At 37.2% G+C, this 22,905-nt stretch overlaps 1 protein-coding gene across 1 annotated transcript in view; it reads right to left on the bottom strand.

Moving 5' to 3' along the window:
* DNTT (DNA nucleotidylexotransferase) overlaps nucleotides 1-20,669 on the bottom strand; it is a gene marked incomplete at both ends in the record, with an annotated part of 93,619 nt that extends 72,950 nt beyond the window's left edge. The window contains 3 exons of the mRNA XM_080347877.1: nucleotides 10,232-10,357; nucleotides 16,820-16,994; nucleotides 20,467-20,669. Of these exons, the coding sequence (XP_080204003.1) occupies nucleotides 10,232-10,357; nucleotides 16,820-16,994; nucleotides 20,467-20,669 (504 nt within the window). The remainder of the gene's footprint in view (nucleotides 1-10,231; nucleotides 10,358-16,819; nucleotides 16,995-20,466) is intronic.
* Nucleotides 20,670-22,905: the final 2,236 nt, after the last annotated feature.

Genomic DNA, 22,905 nt, shown 5'->3' with positions numbered 1-22,905 from the left:
CACATTACAGATTCCATTTAGAAAGAAAACTAATGCAGAAAAACAGGAAACCACTGATTTGGGGTCACAAGTAACATGGATTCATCCCAGCTTGCACATGGAAGAACAAATACAGCACACATAGTACTGCAAAGGAAATGGGGAATATATATTTTTACAAGTAGGGTGACAGGAGTCAGATGTTTTCTCTGCTGCAGGATTTTTGAGGGTTGGTGTGTTTTTGGGGTATTCTCCCAAGTTCTTATTCTTTTCATTCTTTGTCAGCCTCAAAGATTCTTTCCTACTATACAATAAAAGATGCTACTTCTTGCTTTAAGTCAGGTTTATATTTCCAATCACAAACTTATGATTACTTTTACTTTCTTTTTCTCTCTTTACAATTAATACACATAAATACTCAAGAAAGCAGTGTCTGGCAAGGAATTCCTCACTCTGGTTAACACTAGCAGAATTAATGGGGGCCAGATCCCAAAACATATAGTTGCTACATTCTTGTTAAAGTAGCCTACACAGACAAATACATCAACAGAAAGTAGTTCTCAGAAGTATTTGCTCAGCAGTATGTAGTAATGACAGAGACTGGCAAATTCATCTTCATTTGGAAATTCAGAAAGTCTAGGGAGGTTTTTTTCCTCACTCCCAACAGGCGGCCTCTCACATGCACATTTAAATAGGTGTATTCTACACTAAATGATCAGCCATCATGAAAAAAGTGTCTGCATATACCAGCACCACTGCTGTTTTAGAGAGGTACTAGCCCCTTTCCACTACCAGGAGGGCAGTTTTTAGAAGAGCAGTGTCACCACCATTATTGAAAAAAGACAATCACATGTAGCATTTTACTCAGAGGCTGTTGACAGTCAATGAGAAAATATAATCAAAGCATTTTTATCAATCTAGCTTGCATTTTTCGGTGTTTTCCTGGCTTTGCAAAGCTCATTAAGCTGCTTTAAATAAACAATTAAATAGTATTGAATATTCATTACTCCCCATATAAAACATAGCCTGCAAATACTGCAATTACAGATCTGTCTTTTTACATAAAACCGCTTTTGACGTTCTTTTTGATAAAATCTTCCAGCTTTAAAAAGAGAAAGCAACTGATCTCCAAGTGGAGTTGCTGTCTGTCGAATATTATAGTCCATATTGAATTATATTCCAGAGGGAAGAGCACATGAAACTCCTATATTAGCTGAGAAAAAGCTTACAGTCTACTAGATCTCTACTAAAAATTATTCATGGTGATATAAAAAGGAAAATTACTGTCCTCTCATTTATTCCAAACCTTATTTCTTACCTTAAGAACCTCACCACATTATTATCAATCAGATCAATACTCAGACTGCCTGTTTAAAACATACTATTTTAACAGGAAATGAGATTTCTAGATTTCCAACATGTGGGATTTTCATAATCTCTCGAGTATTCTTTAGGGGCTGCTCTAATTGAATGTGAAAGATAGCTAGGCTACATTTCAGTTCTTCAGTATTGAAAAATTTCCGTCTGTGCCTGAAATTGCAGAATGTATGTTAGCGAGATGGGCTATGCAAAAATGTAGGGATAGAATGGAATGGGCATCTAGATCTCAGTGTATCAGAAGAAAAGTACACAAAGATTTTGTTGAAATACCTTAAAAATAAGGAAGACTATGGATTTACTAACAGAAATTTTGAAGCCCATTTAATGTCTGGTATTTAAGACCTAATAAGATTAAAATATCATAAATAAAGCAAAGTTATTAGTTAGTGTGCATTTTAATATATGCAAGATACTTAAATATTATATTATAAATGCTAAAAATAACAACACTGAAATCAACACAAAGAGCAAGATTCTCAACTAATACATGAAAAAGTTCTCTGAACAATATAAAAAATAATAAACAATAATGCTGTGCTGCTTTATGTGTGCCAAACCCAATAACTTTCAACACAAATATCAGAGTACACAAATCCAGTCGCATTCAGAAAAGCAAAAGAAGCTAATGGTCACACGCTATGCTTCATAACATCCTGCTCATTTAAATAAGATTGTCAAAGCAGTTCTATTGCTACTTCCAAAATAGTCTTTAATAAACTCAGCTTTAGACTCTGCAAGAACAGATATCACCAATGCTATACTACCAAGAAAATATTCTAAGTCTAATCTGTTCTGTAAAGAAAGCATTACAGCTTCATGGATGGGGCACCTGTCTTGTTCTTATTCCTACACCTCCTGCTCCTCTGTTGTGTGACCTTGGAAAGCTGCTTCAGACCTCCCTGCCACTGTTTCCCTTGCTGCCTTTCATTTGCTGTCTATTAGGGCTATGAACTCTTCAGGGCTTGAATTGTCTTTCACTATGTGTTTGTACAGCATCTCTTATTAAAAAGGCCTCTATCTTGCTTGAGCCTATCAATGCTACCGCAACACAAATAAAAAAATAATAACATACATGATACCTGGTTGAAGGACTACTATACTCAGATAACTATTTGAGTTAAATTGCTTTTGCTCCCAATAACTGTTTTCTGCTTGAAGTTTATTTGTCAAGCTGTTAATCTAAAGAGTGGGTCCTAGTTTTCATCACATTGCTGTTGCCAGTTTTTGGTGTCTATTCAAAACTGACCAAAGTGATTTTAAAGAGATTTAGAATGAACCATTCATTCAAATAATTTTCTTACTTTCCCCAGTGTAAATCCTGATTTTATGTTTCAATGGGAAGATAAAAAGGACATGTGAATACCTTTTGTATACACAGACAAAGTAAATACTTTCAGTGCTTATTTCAAGGAGAATTAACTAATGAGGCATCCTGTACTGTAGACTAAAGTGAATAAAATAATCAAATTTTGTTCAATCTGAATATTTTTTAATTTTATTTTTGGTATCTGAACTGAAAAGCCCAATACTTGCCCAGGTCCAAATATTTTATCATGTCATCTTACATCAGCTGGAGAAACAACACAGCTGAATGAGTGTAACAGTAATAGCATAATGTGAACAATCCCAAGGTCTTTGTACACAGACTGTTATTAGAAATATCTGTTACCTCCAGCTGCTCCTCATATTAACCAATAATAACAGCTTCATTTCTTACAACTGAAAAGTGTGGTACTTTTGAGAAGTTTCCATATTTTTTTTACATAATGTGAAAGAAAACAAGACACTTGTGAGAAAAGAATTGCTGACAGAGCACAATGTTAGTGTCAATCACATAACACTGCCCTAGAGAAGATAAAAACATATAGTGTAATAAGAAACACAAAATCTTAAAAATATGTTACATGTATTAATATAGCCAAAGAAAGCAGCATAGACTTAAAGTATGCATACAAATTTGGGTTGACAAAAAGTGCAGGTGTACATATATTCTGTCTATATTTTAGGGATCAGCCTCCTGCTTATCTTAAAAATGAGACATTTCCTCCTTAGACCAAACTACCAATTTATTTTGGATAGGTATACACTTCATATACATTTATAAAGTTTGCAATTTTGATGTATTGTCTGGAGAATTTTTACTGAAATAAGCTATGTCAGTAAGATAGTACATGATATTAAGGTTATGCATTCAGTTAGTGGTTTTATACCTATAGACATCCCACGTTCATAATAAAATTAAAGTTGAGGTTCTCCTGAGGTCTGTTTTAAAATGGAATAATAATAAATGCTTGAGCCAGTGGCATAACTGGTACATGTTTTGTAGGTTAAAAAGAAGATGAAATAGGGATTTTTTTTTTTCTCTCTAACAGAGTGAAAAGGAAACCAGGCATCTTTCCCATGCTAGGCATCCACATTCTCATTACCATGAGTAACAGCCAAAGCAGAGTAACATTCAGTAGCATTAGCAATAAGCATCAGAATCACAGAACCATTTGCTTCTGACTTAATTAGTTTCTTCTGTAAGAATTAAATTGTGTTTTCCTCACAGAAGAATGTCTGTCTGAATTTTATTGCAGTCTGGTATTAATATTCAAATCCAACTACCCCTCTCCGGCACAGCAGAATGACTCCATTTATTTTACCACATGAAAACACAATGCAGCCCCCAAGTGTATATTTTCAGAGGAAGAGAGGGAGGATGGCTAGCTATTTACAAATGAGCCAGAAAACAATATTGTAATACTATATCCCATAATGATGTTAATTTTAAGACAAACGTAAAGGAAACATGCTAAGGTACAGCCTCTGCAGAAACAATTTGCCCTTCTGCTTTGCATCTTTGCCCATCCGAACAGCTAGAGCTCACCTGTGGAGTCAGAGCTATGCATTCAGGTGCACTCCTGAATCATCCAATTCAGTAAATTCCATAGCAGTGGTTCCCAGCTTATGTACCAAGAGGTCATAGTACGTGATGCACAGGGACCCAAAGACTGCATGAAGCCCCACACATCTGAAGTGGTGGCATTTCTTCTCCATGAACTGACACACTGCTACTGTCTCCTTCTTGGCAAGCAATTTGACATTTTTAGTCTATTCTTCACACAATAGGCCTTGCTACTATTCAACAGCTCATAAAAAAAAATAAATAATATGGGTGGGATTTGTCTCCTGCTGAACGTAGTCATGAAATCTTCACATCTGCACAGTCTTTGCCAACCCTTCTGTAGCTTCTTCCATGATGTACAACTGGTTTGTTGCACCTTTCTGTAATTTATTTTCCAGCTATGTGTGCTAGTTTGACTGAAAATGAGTTAATTTTGTTCATGCAGTTACAAACCTTTTCTGTTTCATAGCCAGCACAGTCATTATTTGGACTTAGTTTGAGAACAAGAAGATAACACCCCAGAACAGAGTTAATGTTTTAAATTGCTCTAGTCTGAGAGCCAAGGATGTTCTGAGTGCTCTGCCCATAGATGTGAGGCATTACAGAAGGGGGGCATAGATAGGGCAGAGCTTGACTGACATCCAGACTGATCAGAGTATTGCTTCCATTAGTATCGTGCTTCATATTTAAGGAGAGTTGGGATCTCCTGGTCTCTCTCTCTGGCTTTTTTGCTTGCTGTTCTCTCTTTGTTGGAGCTGGGGAGTTCTGTTCAGGACATTCATTAGTTCTGGCCATTTGTCATTGGAAGGGGCACCTGCTATTTGCAGAGGTCTCTTGGCCTTTCTCCCTTTTTCCTTTTTCTCTCTCCAGGATCAGCTGTTGGCAGCAAGTGCTGCTTCCGGGGACTGGCTGCTTGGTGTGGACGAATTTTGTGAGGAATTGAGTATCTTTTATTTTATATTCTATTTCTATTATGTATATGTGTGTGCCTGTGTGTATATACATATATGTATATAAAACATATATATATAATTTACTAGTAGTGTATTAGTATTTTGCTATTTTATTAAACTGTGTTTATCTCAATCCAACTTTCTCCCTTCTCTTTTGATTCTCTCCCCTGTTTGCTTGGGGTCAGGGAGCAAGTGAGTGGCTACTCTTGTATTGCTAGCTCGGGTTAAACCATGACACTATGACAACAGAAAGGAAACATGGGACAGCGGAACATAGAAACTGCATCTATCATGTCAAACCATCACAATGTCCTGATGAGCTCTCATCAAATATCTCTGCTATTTTGTTTCAGTAAATGGTCTTTCATGGTAAAATATATACAGAACAGGTCTCAAGGTTAAAACTAAACACTGATTATCAATTTCTCCAGAAATCAAGTCTCCCAAAGTGTCTCTTCCAAGAAATCAGCACATTCAAAGCCTTGTTGTACGCATGTCACTACCTGTTAGCAACTGTTTTCCTGCTCTTCTGAAGAGACTACAAGGTGCCAAACATTAACTACTGTTCATTCTCAAACATTACTACTCATTTGAAAAAGGAATTTGATACAGGGTATCAGGGCAAAGTCCAGTAAAAGAAAGAATCTATGAGTTCATCCAAGAATGCATAGGCAAATAATAGCTTTGTGCCCCTGTTACAGGCAAGATTGAAAAAAATACTTTTCAAGCTAATCAAAGAAATCAGAAAATCTGTAAGAAAAAGGAACAACCCTGAGTCACAGAGTAAAGTTGTTACAACAAAATACTATCATCAACACATAATTCAAGATGGTTTGGACCTAATTTTCAGGATGTACAGCATTGAGCCAGGGAAAATCTGTCATTTAATGGTTGGTTGCCCACAGCATGCACAAGTGAATTATACCAGTGCTTCAGTGTATTTGCTAAATGCTCACACTAAAAAATCTGTTGGAACACTTTTATTTGAGAACCTGAATTACAGGTTTAAGAAAAGACTAACAAAACAACAGCAAAACTAAAAATCAGGCTGCTGTGACATTAAGCAGGCTATCTGGCAAGCCTCCAGTGAAGGGGCCAGCTCTTGCAGTCCATAAACACTCAAGTGTTCAGCTGTCTTGGCAAGCTTTGGTTGTGAGAAAAAAGAGCAACAGCTCTAAGGAGTTGCATTACACCTGTCAAGGTGCAGATGCTAGACAGATTCATATGCATTATCAACTTGTCCAGTACCACCTTCAGAAATAAAGCATGAACACAATACAGTCAGTCTTAAAATACGAGGATGAAAAACTGCCAACTTCGTCATTTCGAAACCTAGTTTATACTCAGACTCAGAAATGTTTGATATATAGGGTAACAGAAGGGAGTCTCCGTGCTTCAGTCATCAAACTGCCCTGCTTCTAATATGTTCAGTAAAATTCATTTGTCAAATACGAGTTGTACTCTGACATTAAGACTGCTGCAATAATAAATCTGGAAGTAAATTAAGGACTACGTCTCTGTGAAACACAGGTATAACAGAAGCCACTCAATGAATATGTTGCTGCTATCATAGTTTTCATCTGAACTGAATTTTGGACTAGATTCAGGAATTCAACACCTAGAATATGAACTATATATTCACTAGAGTTCACAGAATCATAGAATGTTGGGGATTGGAAGGGACCTTGAAAGATCATTCAGTCCAATCCCCCGACTGGAGCAGGAACACCCAGATGAGGTTACACAGGAGTATGTCCAGGTGGGTTTTGAATTTCTCCAGAGAAGAAGACTCCACAACCTCCCTGGGCAACCTGTTCAGTGTCTGCCACCCTCACTATGAAGAAGTTTATTCTAATATTTAAGTGGAACATCCTGTGTTTCAGTTTGTACCCATTGCGCCTTGTCCTACCATTGGTTGCCACTGAGAAGAGTCTGGCTTCATCCTCGTGACACTCAGCCTTTACATATTTATAAACATTAATGAGGTCAACCCTCAGTCTCCTCTTCTCCAAGCTAAAGAGACCCAGCTTCCTCAGCCTTTCCTCAGTGCTCCGCTCTCTTAAATCATTTTTGTGGCTCTGCGCTTGACTCTCTCCAGCAGTTGCTTGTCCTTCTTGAACTGAGGGGCCCAGAACTGCACACAATATTCCAGATGTGGTCTCACCAAGGCAGAGTAGAGGGGAACGAGAACCTCTCTCAACCTACTAACCACCCCTCTTCTAATACACCCCAGGATGCCATTGGCCTTCTTGGTCACAAGGGCACAGTGCTGGCTCATGGTCATCCTGCTGTCCACCAGGACCCCCAGGTCCCTTTCCCCTACACTGCTCTCTAAAAGGTTGTTCCTCAACTTATACTGGTACCTGGGGTTGTTCCTGCCCAGATGCAAGACTGGCCTTTTTATATGTCATTAGATTTTTCCCCACCCAGCTCTCTAGCCTGTCCAGGTCTCGCCGGATGGCAGCACAGCCTTCTGGCATGTCAGCCACTCCTCCTAGTTTGGTGTCACCAGCAAACTTGCTGACAGTGCACTCTATTCCCTCATCCAAGTTGTTGATGAATATATTGAATAGTACTGGTCCCAGTACTGACCCTTGAGGGACTCCACTAGATCCAGGCCTCCAACTGGACTCTGCCCCATTGACCTCAACTCTCTGGCTTCTTCCCTTCAGCCAGTTCGCAGTCCACCTCACTACCTAATCGTCCAGACCACACTTCCTCAGCGTAGCAACAAGGATGCTGTGGGAGACTGTGTCAAGTGTTTCACTGAAATCAAGATACACCACATCCACTGCCCTGCCATCATCCATCCACCTGGTTATGTCCTCACAAAAGGCTATGAGGTTGGTCAAGCACGACTTCCCCTTGATGAAGCCATGTTGACTGCCTCTAATGACCCTCTTATCTTTGATATGCCTTAAGGTGGCACCAAGGATAAGTTGTTCCATCACCTTCCCAGGAATGGAGGTGAACTGAACGGTCTATAGTTAGCTGGGTAACCTTTCTTGCCCTCTTTGAAGACTGGAGTGACATTTCCTTTCCTCCAGTCCTCAGGCACCTCTCCCATTTCCCACAGCTTAGCAAAGATGTTAGAGAGTGGCCTAGCAATGACTTCAGCCAGTTCTTGCAGCACCCACAGGTGCATCCAATTTGGACCCATGGATTTACGGATGTTCAGATTGCTTAATTGCTCCCTAACCCAGTCCTCATCAACCAAGACAAACTCCTCCATTGTCCTGACTTCCTCTGGGGCCTCATGGGTATGGAAAAATACAGCACAAATTTACAAATTAAGATATTAGATTTTTCAAAAATTAAAATTTGAAAGATATCATTAAAAGGGAGCTACCTTATTCTAGGCCTTTTTTCTGTTCAAAATTTAAAAATCAACGAAAACTTCGTGCCTTCTGGGAGTAGTCATTGTGCTTTGCCATTATCCATCACAATTTTAATTTTTTACCTTCAGAATGACTGACAAAATATCCTGCTACAGAAAATGCAACAAGGCACAGTCTCCTACATTCCACTGTTTTCAGGAAGAGTAGAACTAAGGCACTTCCAATTTCTTCAAGAGGGTCCATATTTTACAGTATCTTTAAGTCACACTGTATTTGATCTGACATCTTCCCCTATAGCAGTGTGCATTTGATACTTGTAAACAGTGAAAAAGAATTATTGCTTTCAAGAGGTTAAACAATAACATTCACAGCCTTGTTTTTCTAGCAGGAGGTGGGGCACAGTAACCATTTCAAAAGAAGCAATTTCGGGAATGTTGGAATCATTGGGGTCGGAAGGGACCTCAGCAGGTCTCTAGTCCAACCACAGGCTCCAAGCAAGATCAAAACTCAATTCCTACCAGGTTGCTCAAAAAGGGAATGTTTTTTCACTAAGCAAACAGTTTAACCTCTTTGAGTACCATGAACACTACTATATAATTGGCATAATTGATGATTATTTCAAAGCATCACTACAAGGCAAAAATTAGGTTGTTTAATTCTTAACTGTGCATTCCCAGATCAAGACATTTCAGAGATGATTTTAGGTTTATCTTTAATTCTGAATTCTCTGAGGTTTTAGTATTTACTTTGAAAATGGGTTTTATTCCAAATTACTGCTGTTATTCTTTTTACATGGATCTTACAAATGATATTTACTTGAAATATTAGTGCATATCTATAGGCATACACACAAAGTAAAAGCATAAAAATTATAAATAACAACAAAAATAATGAAACTTCAGGAAGTGTTTCGTGTTATAGGTGAAACATATGAATGAAACTACGTCAGATGTATTCAGACTATACTACAGCGGAGTCTCTGTGTCAATTGTTTCCTCTTGCATAGATGTCACTGAATATCTAGAGCTAGCCAGAGGAGTCATTAGGCACAATAATTTAAGCAGAATTTATACCAGATGACTCAGGCTCTTCATACTTACGGAACTGTGTGATGCTATGAGCATTAAATAGGATCTATGACAGTCTCCGAGATTTCTATTTAACTGAACAATTTAAGGGCTTTTTTTTCCCATCATGTTAAAGTAATTACATTGATCATGCAACCTGTTTTCATAACTAAGCAATTCTGAAAATCTGAATATTACAACTGCTCTTTGAAGAACTGAACACCTGAACAAACGAGAAGGCAGTAAAGCAATTGTGAAGTACCTTGAACTGACCTAAACCAAACTTGCTTATCATTACTTTCAACTTGTCAAATAAGACTGTGATCAAAGGCTAAAAGATATTTTCAGAATGTTATTCTATCATTTGTTTTAAAAATTCATGTGTTTACAAGCTATTACTATAATTAAAGATCCATCGTGCTAAGCTTTCAGCAACACTTAAAGGACGCAATTAAGCTTGCACTCAATTTTAATATGCCAGATTCATAACTTTAATAAATTGTTATCATTGTGTTGCCTATTTAACTCATGAATTTGTTGATGATGTCATTGAAAATAATGAATCAAGTACTGTATTAATTACTTTACTTGTATTAATTTGTACTTCATTGATACAGTAACTATTACCGTGAATTTCTTGTTGTAGTTATTTAAAGTTGTCTTCCTTTGACACGAATACTGAGATACCTTGCTTGCAATAAAAGACGGTACTTCTGATTCAGGTGTATTCAAAGGAGGAGACTGATCTTGTTCCTAAAAAAAAAAGAAAAAAAAAAGGGGACGGGGGGAAATAAGATTTTGTGACACACCTATCAAATAGCTTAAAATACATTCATGAGCCCCAAATATGTACATTCAAAAATAAGAGAATAATAATGACCCTACCATCTTCCTAGGGAAAACATTTAATTTCACACTGGTTGCACTGGCAATACCAGTTTATCTGTTGTTTATTGGGATTTTTCATTTATTTTCATTAGTAGGCTCTTGTACAGAGTTTCCAATGGCACTCTCATTTAAAAAAAAAGTCTCTCTACACAGCAAGTCTCTCTTTTACTCCTTTTATTGCAGTAAGATTGAAAACCTACAAAGCTTTAAGGGCAGATAGGCTTGAAAGAACAGAGTTTTCCCAGAAAACACTAGATGATTCAATAAGATCAAGGATGTTAGACCAATGTGAAAAAAACAAGATGCTCAAATAACTTTTTCAATCTGTAGCTAAATGCAGTGGTGAAGTAAAAATTTTTCCATGACTTTAAAAATAAACCTTTCCCACTCTCTTTCAGGTAAAAAACTTTTTCTGTTTGGATTTAATTCTTTAAGCTAAATGTCCTATTTTTGGGTCACTATAAAGGAAAGAAAACCTTTACAAACAGCCATAGAAGAGTTGTCTCCATCCTTTCATCCAACAGCTGGTGTTCACCTTATGATGTGGTTTCTCATTCAGTCCCTTCCATACACGCTGATTCAACCCTGACATAATTTTTAGGTGTTCATTGGAACAAGGAAAAGGAGACAGTTGCCAAATCTTAAATGGGAGTTTCCCAAGCACCAGGCTACCGACATGCTCATTCACTTTTTGCCTAATTTTGCTCTATGCAAAATCAACCAAGATGAACAAAAAAGTCTGTGGACCACCCATCCCAGTAGAGTGGGAAGAGAATCCTCCTGAAAGGTAGGATACACCAAGTCACATTCCCATTGGCAAAAAAAGCATCCCAAGCATGAGTCCTCAACATGCAAGTATCCTGAGCAACTGGAAAAATACAATCTAGCACCATCTTTGCTGCTGCTTTATGTGCTCAGTCCTTTAATTCTTTTGCTTTCATTAAAAGTGCCCAAATCTGAAATATTTTGGAAACGCCCAAAGTGTTCTCAGCATTTCTATATACTTTTTGGTGTTTTTCATTTTGTCGGAAAACATTCGGTAGATCTATGAAAAACATATTGCATTGCACTATCCAAAAGCCACAGGGAAATGTTTCAACAACAACAAAATATCACAAAGATACACAGAGGAAATTTTCACCACAAAAATGGAACAATGAGCCCTTTCTCCCCTGTAACCAGATACATGCAGACATAAAGGTAGCATTTCTGCTGGGCAAACCCATAAATACGTGTATGTGCCTTTCACACACACACCCCCCACACATATAATTTCATGCTAAATTGCCTTTATATTTGATACAGAGTAGTTAAATAATAGTATTCACACGCACACATAAAAGGCATTTGCTTGCACAGCTGAAGGAGCAGTGAATTATATGGCAGTTTTCATAGTATACACTGAAAGGAAGGAAGCTATTTTATGTGTAAGACCACTCTTGGGAATAACTGAAATGGGTTTCAGCCAGGATCAACAGCATAACTCATCCACTTTTGCACACATTCATGAATTATACTTTAAAATTGATTTTAAATCATATAAACTATGATTGATTACAGCTAATATACTGCTTGAAATTATAGCCTCAGCTGCAAAGACTGTGAACAAACAATGTTACTGAATAGAATATATAATAAGCTATTATCTTCATTAGGACATAGATACACAAAGAACAAGAGCTCTACATTGTAGCATTACCTGGCATTGTGGATAAGAGCAAAATTAATGGCGAAACCCTATGTGTTTAAGAGTGATAGACTGGCACATAAACATTCACACTTAAACACTATTCCTGTGTCAGCAAAGATATTTGACATTTTTTCTTAATCAGCAATAGTTGTGTTTTTAATTAACAGGACTTGATTATATATAACAGAAGAAACTTTGGCTAGAAATCAACAGCAAAAATGTCTAGCAAACAGTAATTGCTACAGCCTGATTTTTAGGGAATATAACAGTGTCTGCATGAGAACTACAGGGATTATCTATCATCAGCAGAACATAAGAACAAGGTTGATATTGCTTTTTGGTGGGAAGAACAGATGGGATATAGTCATTTGTACAGATTATGGGACAAACCTAAAGATTCATCCAGTAGCAATTACAGTGTAGAACAAGCAATCCTGCAAACTCACACTACCTCAAAATAACTTGTAGTGCTGGGGAGAAACAACTACGGAGATGAGAAAAATGTAAGCATTACCATTCCTTTTTTTGCAGATAACTCCACTATATTAGAATGAAATTATGGTACACCGGACAGGGACAACTACTGAAAAAATATCCAATGTGTAGGCCACTTAACTGCTGGAGCTAATCAGAGTTTGTAACTCACATCCAGGCTGAAGTAACAATGAATGTCACTGCCAATTCTTCACAATGACATTTTCCACAGGAAAATCAGCCTGTACCACTAGCATCAGTTTGTACAGCAGAGCGTCTTGGTTGCAGAACTGATCTTATAGGGGATTACTTCACTCTTTGACAAACTGTTTTTTTAATACACAAACAAAGAAGTATAATGACATGGGGAAATAACAAAGAGAGAGAGAAAATGGAGCAGCAGGGCATAAGGTGTGTGGATTCTAGAAACTGCATCAGGCCACATTATTCAACAGCCAGCAGCTTTGTAAAATCCAGACAGCATTGATCAAATAATAAATTCTGCTGATATCCAGCATTTTATGAAGAGAAGGCATCCAGTTTATAAGTTTCATTTTATTTTCTAGGAAACTCTGACTTGTCAGTATGAAGGATTTCTTCCATTAGAGTTGCTCTCTTTCATGAGGCAACAGAGTGAGAAACTCTGGAAAACGTTAAATATGAGTTGCCTGTCACATAATATGGCAAGGGATCAAAAGATACACCACTTCCTTTTCCTAATACGGAGGAAAATCTCGCTCAAGGAAATAAATCTCTTTTCCTAAAAAAAAAAAAACCCAACCAACCAACTAACTAACAAACAACTTTTGGGTTCTGACTGAGGAAAAATCAGAAGAGATGCAGACACAGCAGAGTTCCTAAGGCTGCTGAGGATACCAACCCACTTATGGTTTTCTTCCTCTATTTTTATCCCTCTGAAATCTTCCCATCTGCCTCTTTCTTTGCCATTACCCAGGAAACAGCACTACTTTCTAGCATATGGAGATGCCCTTATATACATATTAATGTCCATGTACTGCTATTGTCCAGAATATCCATCTGCTTGTGGTGCGAAATGTGTCTCTGGATGAAAGCATTCCTTTGCCATAGAAATATTTCAATTTCCCTTTCAAGTGGATGTTTAGCTACCACACTTCCATAGCCTAATAAATTAAATTATGGCTACTAAATATAAAAGTCAACTGTTACCAAATGAATCAATAACAACTCAGACCATCTTAGATCTGGTCACCCGACCTTTCATACTCTATAAATCACTAATATCAGAGCATCTCTCGGATCATTCGCAATCATAGAAAGATGTATTTTGGTGACAGTGGTAATTAATGTTAGCTAATGATCTGTAACTCTGACTTTATTCCCCTTGTTTTGCATGGACAAGGACCTTTCTTTTTAGCAATACATTAAAACAAGCATCATGAATGAAGAACAACCTTCCAAATCGGCCACTGTAAGATCTGGAAGATGAAATCTTACTGCAGTTGATAATAATGGGAATTCTAACACCAACCTACATGTAGGTAAGATTTCACCCACACCATTCCCCCACTGCAATTAATTCCTTTTACCTCAAAGCCTTCATGTTGTAGCCTGAGTTCAAGACTTGTTAATTTACTTTCACTTTGCATTTTACAAGATTGACATAATGGATCAAATTTGTCTTCAGTGAAACTGCAACTAAGTTACATTATGTATGAGATTGGTCTAGTACTTAAAAAAAAAATTAACCTTTGCTTCAATCCTTTCTTATTTCTCAAGGCAGAAAAAAAATCATGGGCACACTACAACAAGAAAAATTATTTGTAAATTTGCCGTATGTCTAGAATCCTTTCTCTTCCTTCCTTGTTTACTTTAAAAAAAATATTAGTTACTTTAGAGCCATTACATAATTAAGACTGTTCTTAACTATAAGCATTAAAGCTAACAGTACAACAGTCACTTGCTTATTGCATTCTACATTTATTAGCATGAAAACTTTATGGTTCAACAGAAACACATGCTCTGACTTGCAGAGTCAGTATCAAGTTTAATAATTATCTCCTGGCATTGCTGCTACCTTTTTTTCAGAAGTTTCTGCTCCAGCAGTATTCCAAGTGGACTTTCATATATAAAAGAAAATGAGGGCAGTTCAACTTGCAGTAGTGTGCTCATTGATTTAAAAAAAAAAAAAAAAAAAAAAAAAAAAACCCCACACACACAAAAAAAACCCCACAAAAAACACAAAACAAAACACGACACCACACAAAAAAAACCCCACACACGCACCGAAACAATGTAGTAAGCTTCAGTATCATTTGAGACATTTTGGAGAAAGACAATGGCATTTCTTACCCCTGAAATTAAAAAAATAAAAAACCAACCCAAACAAACAAACAAAACCCCAAACAAACAACAACAACAACAAAAACACACAAAAAAACTTTGAGAGGATATTTTAAGATATCTGAATCTATAGGTCTTTAAGCACTGTTGAAACTGAGAACGTATATAAAGGGTAATGTGTTTTACTTCTAATCCTGAAGTGAAACTCTCAGCAAACTTCACAGGATTTTACCCATGTTTTGGATTTATTTCTTGTTTAGAGAACAGCTTTGCATTCCCAATATTTGTATTTTTGTGACCTGTTTGCCTACATAATGCAGTAGTTACAAGGTTTACAGGTGTTTTCTGTTTTGCATTTTCTTTGGTCTGTTCTTCCTTCAGCAGATTCACTGAAAATATTATAAATATGCTGCAAAAATACTTCATTGGAAGGACTGCAAATATAAACACATACTCTGCACAGAATTATGCTGAGTCTGAGCGCGACAGCTCCATCTGGTGTATTCACTCCTCACCCCCAAAGTGTTATTAAACAGTAATTCTTATACATAAAATCCTGGAAAACAGTTTCTAGCAATAAAAGATGACTGAAAAAATTAATCAGGAGCTACAGTTTTTCTTGGGGAAGGGCGGAATTTATGAATCATCCTTCATAACCTAAACACCACAATGAAGAAGCAGCAAACAGTGCAACATTGTTAAATAATCAGGCAGCCTGTGCCTCCCAGGAAGATACACACTGTGGATCCTGCTGTGGTCCCAGTGCTGATGGGTTTCCCAGTTAGTGTATCGCACAGTTCACACAGAGCACTAGACTAGACACTCGGAAATCAGCAGCAATCCTACCCCTCACTTCAGAGCGCTTTAGCTCAGACTTGTAACTCTCTTGACACACCAGTGCACATTAAATCCACCACCGCGAGGCTCAAGCATGTGCAGAACATGTGAATAGGTTTGTCCTCACACACCGCAGCGTTCGTTTCATGGGCACAGCAGCATGGGCTGTCTTTGCACTGGGCACAGCACATCCGGGCATCCCTAGCACACCCTCATCACCTACAGTCTGTACTAGGCATGTTGAATGCCACCGCTTCACACCACACTCCAACTTGATAAATTAGCACATAATTTTATCAAATACAGACCAGAATATATTATCGTCCATTGCTTCAAGGTCAAACACCATTCACCAAATAATCAGCCTGCTATTCACAATAACCTCTCACTTACAGCTCCCATTGAGAGATAATACAATATAATAAACCCCTTTTTTTTTTCCTTAGCACAGCTGTACTTGGTGGTTGCATTTGACAGACTGCAACATCCTTCATTTCACAGGCACTTCAAGGGCCCAGCAGTCAGCCAATCACTTCCAAAGGCAAATGTTTTAATATTTTTTGTATTGTTTTGAAGAGGCAAATTTGTCCATCAAAAGCCCATTAAACACCCTGCCCTCAGTGGAAACTTTACCATGATGTTGAGGTATTTGTGGAAATGCCACAAGTACCACAACAACAGTAAATGCTTCACTGATGGATATTTCCCCTTTTATAGCATCCTTTTTTTTCCCTTTTAGGAATGATGTATATTAGAGTTTGTAACACATGATGACATAGTATCTTAGCATTTTTAAAACTGCGTCAATTACTCATGTGAACTTTAGTGAAAAAAGTTTTTAAACTTAAAATATATCACAAGTATATAATCTTTTAGATTTAAAAAAAAAAAAAAAGGAAGAAGAAAAAGAAAAAAAAAAAAACACCACACACACACACAAAACACCCCAAACATAGTTATTCATTTTGAATGTCACTGTATTTACACTGAGGGATCTATCTTACCATGAGACGATACTTCATTTCTGAATCAACTGGTCTTCCCGCTTCCATGCAGGCTGTGAACCAGGAGATATCCAGCAGTTCAAACCTGGAGCTGTCACCCACAGCCTGTCCTCTCAGCCAGTCTAGCACCTCCAAGTAAGAGTTATTCTCAGCCACAATATGAGTGACGGAGTCACTGTCAAGAAGTACACACAAAGTAGTTTTCTTATTTTCCTGAACCCAACTGTACACAGATACAGAGCTGCTATTTCTATACTTACTTACCATGTGCTTCCTGAAAATTGTCATATATACTGTACGTTAGGATGTGGGAAGCAGTTGTGTTTTCATATCACAATATATCTAATCCTGTCATTGAATCTGCTTTAAGATTTTAGCCTGACAGTTCCTCTAAGTGCAGCATTTTCTCTCTTTCTTTCAGTATTTCCTATCACACATTTTTTTACAACTCTGAAAATATTTGGCTTGCACGAGAAGTACCATAATGAAAAGATTGCTTTAGAATACTTGACAGCCCCTTCCCAATTTTCCTGATCAATTAATGAAAGCTTTACAGTATTCAAAAGTCTGTTAACAATAATTCTTTAAACTTCACAGCTAGCAGCATCTTTTTGTAAATTTAATTTTTCTGTATTTACATTAAGCTCTTTACATATGGCATTGTCAAATGTTTGTGACTTAAATCTTATGAATTATACACTCCATATAAAGTCCATTTCCTCACTAATAAAAGGACAGTCTCTTACAAAATTGATATCCTAGTTCACTGAATGTAAAATTTACAGATTGAGTGATTATTGAAAAGATTATATAGTTTACATCATTTAAAAATACAGTAGCACAAAGGTCATTACACTAAATTGGGGTTGATGTACTAGAATAACATTGGAAAGAATGCCATGATGGTTCATGATTAAAAAGGCACACTTCTGCACCTCCCATAGAAAAATAATGGACAAGGACAAAGTTACATTTCAAGAACGAATTACATGCAAAGTTAGGATGATCTCTAAATTTCTACCTTGCCTTATTTCAATCCTCTGCAAGTTCAGGAAACTACTAACTTGGTAGGAAAATTTGAGTGGTTCCTAGCATTCCCCCTTGGCACACACTGCAGGAGGGTGCTGTCACCCACAAGAACAACAACAGATAAAGGAGGAAACTCTTCATTTTCATTAAACCTGCAGAGCCTCAATATCTCTGAAATAAATGCCAAAATTAACCGATATCAGTTAACAGATTCCTCAACTTCTTGGGGAAAAGGCAGAGACAGACAGTGTCATTATTTGACTTAGTTTTTCTAGAAATGAGCCTAGAATTGGAACATAAATTGTCTTGATGGCAGCCGCCTCCATTTGCAAACCTCTGTAGCCTCCTACTAGCTCATGCTGCTGACAGGCTTGTGCACATACAGTAAATTTCACACAGACCTGACAGATTGCTTTGCAGTCCTTCTGTAACACCTGGAGAAGTTAAGCCACCAACATGTTCAGGCAGACAGGGCACCACTGGTAGAGACAGCTGGTTAGTATGAACTTCAAAAACAATGTATACTAACCATTAAAGGCAGACTGCACAACTTTTCAAAGCAAACTACTTTCCAGGAGATGAACAAAACCCCTTGGCCTAATTCATAAAAATAATCACTGATTTCATTAAATCACAATGACAAATACTTCAGTCACCCCATAGAAAACTGTTACCAAATAACTCACCGCTACATTAGATGTATTACCAGGTGTTTTAAAAAGATCAACCAAATTGATGTGTAACTGCAATTATGATTTGGGTCTATCTTTTTGAAACACCCTGTATATTTGGAAAGGTATTGAATGTACTATACTTCAGAAATATGAAAAGTGCCATTGTATAGCACAATTTTTTTTCTCCCACATTGTGGAACTTGTGGAGCAGAGTCCATTAAAAAAAAAAAAAAAAAAAAAAAAAGAAATTAAAAATCCCAATTTATTTTAATCTAAAAGATTACAAATCTAGGTTAGGTGAACGTCCATGAAACACTATTGGTTTTAGTATTACTTAACCCTGCTTGGTTGTACTCCAATGAAGTTGTCACATCATTACTTGAAGGGGGGGGCGGGAAATCAGTTAGAGACATATAACTTCTTCTTCCTGTGGTTTATGTCACTTTATATAAAATATTCATATGCAGTATATTTGTACCAAGCTGCAGATCTGGGAACTTTGCCATCGCTATGCTCACAGCAGCAGTTTGGCTGCTGTGCACCAGTTTCCTCTGTTACCTGTACAGCTGTGCTTTTTTCTTGGCAAAGAACATAACCAATTTAACATTTCCTCTGGAATTTTCAAAAACAAAAATCAACAGTTAAATAGTTCTGTCTTATCCAGTAGCAGCTAAGTTGAAATAAAACTTAACACCTGCCTTGCATACAATTTACAGAAAGGCTGAGATACTGGCAATAAATACTTGTGTGTAAAAGCAGCCCAGATAAAGCCTCTACTTAGTCCTCAATGTAATGTTAATGTAGGATTCAGAATAGCCCAGTTCACTTTTCTTTTTTTCCCCTAAGAATTCAATTAGTTTTGTATCAGACACTAATTGCCCACTTCTGTTCAATACCTGCTAGAATCTTGCTTTACAAGTTATTTCATCCTCCCTTCTTCCTCAGGCTTTCAAAGCTGACGGGATTGAAAAATCTGTGGAAATGAGCTTTGATAGGGAGGACCCAGTTGTATACTATCTGCATATAGATGCAGAGAAATGATCAATACTTGGTTTTCTTCCATCTTTTCAGAGAACATACAAAATGATGAAGCTTTCGGAAAACTGCATAATGACATAACCAGCACTCATGAAAAGCATTATTTGGAGGAAGGCTTCCTTCAAAATAGATTGGCTTATTGAAATACCACCAGACAAATCTGCAGTTGCAGTATATTTTCACCCTGAAATGCCATATCTGTGGTATTTTATTCTTAGTTTTTTTTCTTCAGTGCTCTTCCAGATTCTACTAATGTGTCAGCCAGTAACCTTGAGACTCACATCAGTGTATTACTCACAGGAAGATTAAATATTGGAATACCAGAGATGTTCTAGAGAAATGTCCCTCTCAATCCATCATATTTTCCATTCTTGCATATTTAATTTTTTTTCATTTCAGAAATTGGCCATTAAGTTTAACGTAAACTTAACCTGACTTCAAGGGCGAAATAAACAATAGCTGATTTAGATCAGCTAAAGACATGATTCATTGATTCCAGTGAGACTATACAAAAGCATAGAAACATATCCTGTGGAAAACATTTCCAAGTTCACACATAACGTTTTTTATTTTCCATGTGAGAAGCAGTACATTGAAAAATGCAGACAAATTAAAACTGATAGACTTAAGATAAATCAGAAGCATGGATTTTTAGAGGTTAAAAGAATAGAAATTTTGCTAATATTTGTGATCTGCCTGATTTCTGTGCAGAAGACAATAGAAATGAACCATGCTTGAGGAACATCCACTGAAATCCTTTATAGCGGGTAGAGCAATGCATATCCACTAAATATATAAGCAAAAACTTCAGCTACAGTCTATTTGTATGACTGCATTTATTAAATTAGAATGCTTCTATAGCAGCATTACTACATTTCATTTCTACACATATAAACATTTTCCTACCTTAGCTCACTTTCTACTCTGAAACCTTTTCTTCTTGCCAGATCCATCAAAAACATCCTTCTAGTCATTCCCATCTTCCTCTGCATAATAAATATGACAAACTTATTGAACTTTATTTCATAACTGCAGGAAAGCTTTGGGGAACGCATCCCTTTCTGTCTCTTCCTCTGGGAGAACACAGCTGGAGCTCTGATCCTATCCATGATGCAAGGCAGAAGTGTTTTCACTTGGGTAAAAGGGAGATAACATGCTCTCTGTCAGGCAGCAGCTGTATTTAATGTCACCACCCATTGAAGTAATTTTCTTCTGTTTCCCCTCTGAAATCAAAAACAGGTGCTACACAAGCAGAAACATCACTTGCTTTCTAACAGCTGGGACTAAATGCACAGAACTACTCCAGACAGGTGCAAATACGCTTTCATTCTTTAAAATAATCATTACCCATAAAGTCTTTATCCAAATACTATTGATCAATGCAAAATTATCTCACAATATCAACCATGACTTCAGCTGGTTCAATGACCCAGTTCCATCTTTTCCAAATTGCAGGGTATATTAATTTCCAATTTATTAAAAACAAACAAAAAAAAACCCAAACAAACAAAAAAACCCTCTTCTTATTATTACTAGGAACTATGTCTGTCCTGTTTTTGTTAAAAAACAAGTTTCTCTTTTAGCGAAGTTGCCTGTCAGCTAAAGCCTTCATATTAGCTGCATTTTCCTGGAGAACCAGGTACATGTTTTGGTAAACATAGCAACGGAATGCGAAGTTATTGATAAGCATGGATGCACCTCTCGCGAGAGAGGCAACGAGAAACAGGTGACCAAGAAACTGACCAACTGTGTATAAAAATCCATTCATGTTAATACTTCATATAAAAGTGGGAGATCACAAGGATCTCGTCCTCCTTCTTTCCTTTTGCTTATGGCCGACATTAGGAGAGGACCTTACTAGTCGTCCCTGTGAACTGAGGCCTAGTGACAGACTGAATCCAGCTCCAAGCTGGGCTGCAGAGTCCAATCCAGGACTTCGGGTGCCAGCTCTGCAGTTGTTGAGACTTTCAAGAATGGTTTTGTATATTTTGTATTATTTTCTCTATTCTTATTAGTAGCATTAGTAAAACATTTTTAATTTTTCCAACTCTCTTCTCTCTGTCCTTCTTTCCCTCCCGATCGCCTGTCCCAAGTGGGAAGGGGGCAGAGGGAGGGGCAAGAGGGGGAAGTGGGGGGAGAGGAGGTTAACAATACATCTGCCAGGGTTTTATTGTCATCCTGCAATCACAACCCTCGACAACATCTTAGAACACAACTAAATAACAGTATGTAAATATGTTGTAGAACAGCCTGTACACTTGCTGCTTCTATCTAATTAATTTGATTTTAAAAGGAGAGTTTGTTGGGTTTTTTTTAAGAAAGCAAACAAAAAACAAGCTTTAGAAATTAGATTTACAATAATCTAAATCCTTTGCTGTTTTGATACCATGGCAATGAAAAACAAAGCATTAGAGATGTGTTTAAATACGCTCCTAGTGTGCATTGCCAGTATTGCTTTCTATTTGCCCTGGAATGTACTGCTCTCTGTGGCAGGTACAGTAGAGAAAAGGTAACTATCTTCCTGCTTTTAAGCACCCATTGATCTCCAAAACCACTACAGAGGAGATTATGGAGGCTATGCACCATATTCTCCTAGAGGATGGGGCAATGGTCATCAGAGAACTACACTAGAATTAGTTGCGGACATTGTGTTGGATCCAGTCAGGTATCACCCTGAATTTCCATCAGAGCAAAGTGAGGGCAAAGAACTAGGCTTACAGCACGTGCATCTACTTCAGCACAAATCTACTTCAGTTGTGAATATCCCCATTTCCATGTCAAGTTGGATTTTTAATTTTAGTGTAGCAGAGAATTTGGATTTTACCAGTTCTTCAGAATGTGTCAAGAACATTATATCTTGCAATTCTCATTGCTCATGTTCAGGAGAGGAAGCAAGGTGGAAAAGTCCTGCCTGAATCAGATCTATCAATTTTACTTTCAGTCATTTTTATCACAGATGGATATACAACCTGAGTTACAGAAAAAATGAGTGAAAAGCTATTTTCTGCAATTATGGCCATGAGTTTAAAATAAAATTATAAAAGTATTACTGAAGTTTTCACAGCCCTATAGCTCTTACTTCTTCAACCGTATTACCTGCCACAGATATAAAGAAACAGTTTTCATCAGAATAGAAACCAACCATCAAAAATTAATATAGAGCTTTTAGCTCTAGGGTCTTCCTGAGGCCATGAAGAAAATACATACATAGTTCAGTACATTGACTAGACTCCATTTATTTCTTCCCTCGCTTAAGGATAACCCAGAAGCCAAAATATCTATTCCTCTTTCTGATTCATAACGTCAAAATTGTCAAAATAAATCATTTCAAGGTTATTTTGAAAT

This window comes from Nesoenas mayeri (assembly GCF_963082525.1).
Source record: "Nesoenas mayeri genome assembly, chromosome: 7".
NCBI classification, from domain to species: domain Eukaryota; kingdom Metazoa; phylum Chordata; class Aves; order Columbiformes; family Columbidae; genus Nesoenas; species Nesoenas mayeri.
Note: the sequence above shows the minus strand (reverse complement) of the source record. Positions and strands in the feature narration are given on the sequence as shown.